The following is a 6,000-nucleotide window of genomic DNA, read 5'->3' as shown; positions in this document are numbered from 1 at the left end:
TCAAAGTAACCCCAAATTTTTCAAAGTCGCCCCGGTCTACGTAATAAGTATTGTCTATTTAGTTACCTGCCTAAATTGTGATCTGCATACTTTGTGTTATTATATTAGTTATTTTTTGCACGATTGAATTGTGTTGTGTGTTGCAATTTGTGTCTTTATAAATATTAAATAAAATTTTACACATTTGTATCAATTTTATTATCCTTAACTTAACAATAGGTACTTATTAAAAATAAATGCATACAGATTATAAAACTGTTAAAACAATATTTAGGTACTTATACATTTTGTGGGAATAATGACAAAAATAAAAACCAGAATAATTTGTTAAAATATTAAAATTCTCACATAAATAAAATCATTAGTACCTATATGAGTATATAATATAGTATTAAAGCCTGACCAGTAATATATGATCACGCGCCATGTTGCGGAATTTCCTATACTGAATAGTCACCATATATGAGGATACTGTTTTTCTCAACAATGATCTCGCCCTCTTCACAAGGATCATATATTACTGTCAGGCTTTAATATCTATGTTCTATTCAAGTATTAATCGGTTCTTAGAATTATGTTTTAACGTCAAAAATCTACCAAGACGTCGTGACTTTTCTTGCGCATAGCGCCAAGAACTTTTGTTTTTTGGTTCACAGAGCAATCTGGTTTTAAGGTTTTGCTGGTTTGTACCAATCATGTTAGCCGGACCGTATATTTATAGATATGATAAACATTGAGTTATTATTACTATAGACAATCCATACTAAACAATGAAATTGTCACAATCGCAACCTGTACCACGCGACCAAAACGTCGTAAGCGCCGTAAAATTCATGGCGCTTACGCGTTTAGGTCGCGAGATTCACGCTCGGCTTCTATGTTTTGTTGTCAAAACGACATCAACTTTTGGTGCAAAATACTGGTTCTCTGTGCCAATTGTATACGTTAGTAATAAATAATAGTTAAATGATGATAAACGGCGATTTGAAGGTTTGTTTACATCTAGTACAACTCTGGTGGATGCTCACATTCACGTATATATGGGTAGTTACACTTATTTCTATGGAGTATTGTAAATTATGTCTATTACGAGTAATTATGTTTTAATCAGCTGCAATGACTTCGTCTACTTTTTGATCGTTCTCGTCGACGGGAACTTCGTCTACAACTTGGCAGTTAAAAGCCAAAGCCACAACCTGAAAATAATAAAAATAACGTGAGTTTAACTATTAACAGATCCATATATTTTTTTACGCAGGTGTGTGTGTAACTTTGCGGTAAGTACCATTCGCTTCTTTCTAAATTGCGTGACATACGAACGCGTTTTCTATAGTTTTCGTTCATTGATACATTATATAAATAAATAAATAAATATTTGGGGACATCCTACACAGATCAACCTAGCCCCAAACCAACACAAAGCAAAGCTGTGCTAAGCTATGGATGCTAGGCGACGATATATTATACATAGGAAACACCCATGACTTCGGAACAAATATTTGTGTTCATCGCACAAATAAAAGCCCTTACCAGGATTCGAACCCAGGACCATCGGCTTCACAGGCAGGGTCACTAGTGTCACTACCCACTAGGCCAGACCGGTCGTCAATTATTCAATATTAGAGTTTACATATTAATAGTATATATAAATATTTGAATCGCAAAAGGCTTCCAAATTCACTAAACAAATTATTACTTCGTAATGTGACCAAGGGGATTAAGCATTATCTTTTATCTCCTATTTAAATTTGTCAGTAACTAGAGGATCCTAGTTATTGACAAATTTACCCTACCTTGGGAGCGGTCTCAGGGTTGCTCCTAACCCTGGCGAGGTACCGGTCGTAGTAACCGCCGCCGTGGCCGAGACGGCTGCCTGATCTGCTGAATGCCAACCCTGGAGCGATTATGAGATCCAGGCCTCCTGAAACAGAAAAGTTGTACTTGTAGTTGTTATATTTAATGTAGTCAAATAGTTACCCGACTGGAAAGCGTCATTGAGTGCTTTCCCAGTTGCATCTTAAAGGTGCCTGGGTAATCCAAATACCAAGAATTAGTCATTGCGGAAGCGACTGCCACCTGACCTCACAACCCAGAGGGCAATCTATCGCTTTATTGGGAATAGTCCGGTCTCATTTTACCAACAGCTTCTGATATGATATTCCAGGATCCAATTTAGAAAACTGTCTTACTGTTTATGATAAGATATTTATTATAAACCGCAAACTAAAGCTGTTTGGAAGCCTTACCTGACTAAAGCGTCGTCCCTGGCCGCATCCTTCTTGTGCTGAGCGATCCCGTGCTTGGTGATGTCCATGCTGGCTTCGTCTCCTGTAGCATCTTCATGTGGCCTCCAGCTTACTTTAGAAGTCTAAGGCAATCCTTCCTCTTCTCTTATCTTCCCTGGAAATCCTTAAGGAGCCTAGGGTCCTGTTTTAGCAACCGAATACCAACATTGTTGAAGGCAATGGTTTTTACGAAAGCTATTGTCCTAACTTTCCAATGCCATGTTGGGAATGTTGGGATCAGTCCGGATTTTCGACGATGCTTTCCGTCACCTCTACTGATGAGATATTTTTGACATCAGTTCTAAGAAGCTCGCGATTTTGGAAATCTGCTTTACTGTCTACGGTAGGAACAAAGTTACCTGACTCCAAAGCATCGTCCCTGGCGGCATCTTTCTTGTGCTGAGCGATTCCGTGCTTAGTTACATCCATGCTGGCTTCGTCTCCTGCTTCCACTCGCAGCATCTTCATGTGGCCTCCAGCGTACTGAGGCACAAAGGCCGTCCCTATAGGATACAACACTTTATAAAAATATGAAGATTTAAAGATAATATACTTTACTCCCAATCCGCATTGGGCTAGCGTGGGGACTATAGCCCAAGCCCTCTTGCGAGTGAGAGGAGGCCTGTGCCCAGCAGTGGGACTATATAGGCTGAATGATGATGATGATGATAGGTCGAAGAATAACTATAACCTCTCAAGTCGAATGGTCCCTATCTCCCTATGTCAGATTATTTTTATATGGAGTAGCTGGCACGTGGCACATGGAGATGGTGGGAAAAGCTCTTGAGTAGTTGACGGATCTTTCCTAGGGGGTGATTGCACAAAAGATCCCTATGGGTCGAAAGGGCAAGGGCCCCCGAAAACGATAAGATAAGATATGATAAGCTGTCACGTAAAATGTCCTGCCACTATCGATCTCAGTGGAACTAGAAAGGCAGCTTAAGCCGCACCGGTATATCTGATGGCATTACTGACCCTTGGCCTTAACGTGCTGCAGCAGCGGGGAGGTGTCCACCTCCTGGTCTGTGCTCATGTACAGCGCAATCCGTTTCGATGACTTGTACCAGGGGTGGTTGATAACCTGCAAATTATAGCTCTATATTAGCATGGAGTACGGATATAAAATAAGGAATTAAGTATATAATGCGAATCCAGCATAATAATACCTAAACACATCCAACTTGTCAGTAGAAAAAGTAGCGAAATTAAAATTTTCTATGAAAGGTCAACACCTAGCGCCTATTTTTTTTTAATTTGCCGCCTTTTTCTATTGACAAAGTCGCTGTGCCAAAGTATAGGAACGTATACTGCATTTTGTTTAGTAACAAGAAACTAGTCCACAGCAAAAGACATGTTTTTTTTTAAGATTTAGGGGCTTTGTTCTCTGTACATCTACAATGAACTTTCGCCTGATGATAGAGTGCTTATTACTTTTTTGTAGATTCTATGTAAATTATTTATGAAAATATTTCGTTTACTCACACTTTGTTCCATTCAAGTTAGTAAGTACCTTTTCGTAGACCACCCTGGATTGCCTTTTCTTCTCTTCAGCGGACAGGACTGCGATGCGCGAGGAAATCTCATTGCGCAGGAGCATCTTGGCGGGGTTGGGCGTGCCGGGGGCCATTGTGGACTGGAAATAAAAAGTGTGGTCCTAATAAAGTGCCCCTACTTTCTATACGGGGCGTTTTTTGGACAACTAGCCATATTGTTCATACTGAACAACTTTTACTATGGGACCAACCCCGAAATCCCCAAAAAAAAAAGGTTTTCCCATAGAAAACGTCGACATCCACTCGACCAAAATGTATGAAACGGCCAAAAATTTTTTTGTGATTTCGGAGTTGGTCCCATAGAAAAAGTTGTTTAGTATGGCCTACCTAATCACCTCGCAGTCTCGCACAATGGCTAGTTGTTCAAAAAACGCCCTGTATATCTCGCACTCACTAATATGCCAGTATGAGCGAGATGCATAGAAAGTAAGTTACACAGACGCTAGCGAATATGTCAGTGTCACGTCAGTGCTGCTCGTGGTAAGACTAGGTACAGTCAGCGTCGTATAGTATAGGTAGCATCCAAAGTATTCAAATAATATATGATGAACCGAAACAATAGAGGATTATTTTTAAAAATAAGTAAAAATAATAAAAGGAATTATAGGAAAATAAATATACTTAAGTCTGAATTTTACAACCACAGCAACAGCAATTTGACTATAATATTATTTTTTTCAAAAGTAGTAAATTGATTTATTACAACGCTATTAAATAAATATAAAACATTAAATTAGCTTAAAAATAACAATACATACTATCATTTTTTTTAATGCATCTCATTCTACAATATTAACACTACTCGAACATTTCTTGAAGTATGAAAAAGTAAACAGAATCACGCACATCTTCTGTAAAATTAAATTCAAGTAGGTAAGTACCTATTTTATTTTCGCAAATATTTAACTAAGTACCTACTCAGTAAAATGGATGCGGTTTATTTAAAAATAAAATTATAATTATTTTATACATGTGGGTATTACGCTTTTTTTTAATAAGTAAGTAATAATTTTAGAAACAATCAAATGCAATTTTACAGTAGGTACCTATATTTAGCCATTGATTCTGGCTGCATGCTTGAGCCGTTTGGGGTGGAAACCCTTGGGCCGTGGGGTCCTGGCGCCCACGGCATATTCGCCGAACTGGCGAAGCGCCTCGTGGAGGCGACGGGTGACAAGAAGGCTGGCTCCTACCATGGTCTAATAAAACATGGTCTTCCATTCCCAGAGTGACACGCGATTACGTCACAATAACATTGCCACTTTATTTCAACATAACATGTTACATGGGTACATTATACCTATGGTTAATAAGTTAAAATATTTCTTTATAATTTTATAATTTTCATTTATATGTATTTTAGCTTAAATTTTACAATAACACGTCATTTTTAATTACTCGTTAGCAATATCTTCCGATTCACGAAAGAAATTTCAGACTTTCGGGTAATTCTGTTTATACTACTGGCAACACAGGATAGCGCTGTGGACATTTGACAATTCGGATCTAGATAACTCCATGCCCTGACCGTCATCCTTGTCAAACGCGTGTTAATTGTTATTTCCTTCTCGCTCAGTGTCAGCAGTCGCAGTGTTTTCCAAACTTTTCACGTCGTAAGCTTGGTAATTAATGTGTAACTGTGAATTAGTTTTTTAAACGTTTGTCTTGTATATATAAATAAAGTTTAATTTAATACATTAGATTTGTTTTATTTTACTATGTTTCTACATGAATAACTTAAAATTAATGCCGTTAAAATAATTTTCACCGTTGGTTAAAATTCTCCCACATTTCAAAGTTTGAGAACCTGTAAACAGCATGATGACGTAGGCGCGTGTCAGTTAGGTCATACGCGAATCTCGGAATGGAGTACCAGGCGGAGTATATTATTATACCATGGCTCCTACCTTGCGCAACGCATTAGTATTGCCGTCCAGCGCGGCAATGCCGCCAGCCTTCTTGGCACCCTGCCCAAAGGCACGGAACTGGAGCCAGTTTTTAGAGCACCGTACAAAACTTTGTTCACGGTGCTCTTATGGGATCACTTCGGTCTTACAAATCGGTTAAATGCGTTTTTCTCTAAGACCGTTTGATGTAGGTACCTAAAATTTGGAATAGTTATGGCAATTACCATCACTAACACTGTGAATAAGTCAAAACTG

General features: G+C 38.5%; 1 protein-coding gene across 1 annotated transcript in view; it reads right to left on the bottom strand.

Annotated features, from left to right (window-relative positions):
- Positions 1 to 279: 279 nt before the first annotated feature.
- Positions 280 to 6,000, bottom strand: part of LOC134798444 (5-formyltetrahydrofolate cyclo-ligase-like) — a 32,431-nt gene continuing 26,710 nt past the window's right edge. Inside the window, exons 2-6 of the mRNA XM_063770885.1 lie at positions 3,796 to 3,918; positions 3,261 to 3,366; positions 2,645 to 2,788; positions 1,794 to 1,921; positions 280 to 1,196 (exon numbers count right to left, since the gene is read on the bottom strand). Of these exons, the coding sequence (XP_063626955.1) occupies positions 1,104 to 1,196; positions 1,794 to 1,921; positions 2,645 to 2,788; positions 3,261 to 3,366; positions 3,796 to 3,918 (594 nt within the window). The 3' untranslated portion in view covers positions 280 to 1,103. The remainder of the gene's footprint in view (positions 1,197 to 1,793; positions 1,922 to 2,644; positions 2,789 to 3,260; positions 3,367 to 3,795; positions 3,919 to 6,000) is intronic.

Source organism: Cydia splendana, chromosome 16, assembly GCF_910591565.1.
Source record: "Cydia splendana chromosome 16, ilCydSple1.2, whole genome shotgun sequence".
NCBI classification, from domain to species: Eukaryota; Metazoa; Arthropoda; class Insecta; order Lepidoptera; family Tortricidae; genus Cydia; species Cydia splendana.
This window is presented reverse-complemented; position numbering and strand designations above follow the sequence as displayed.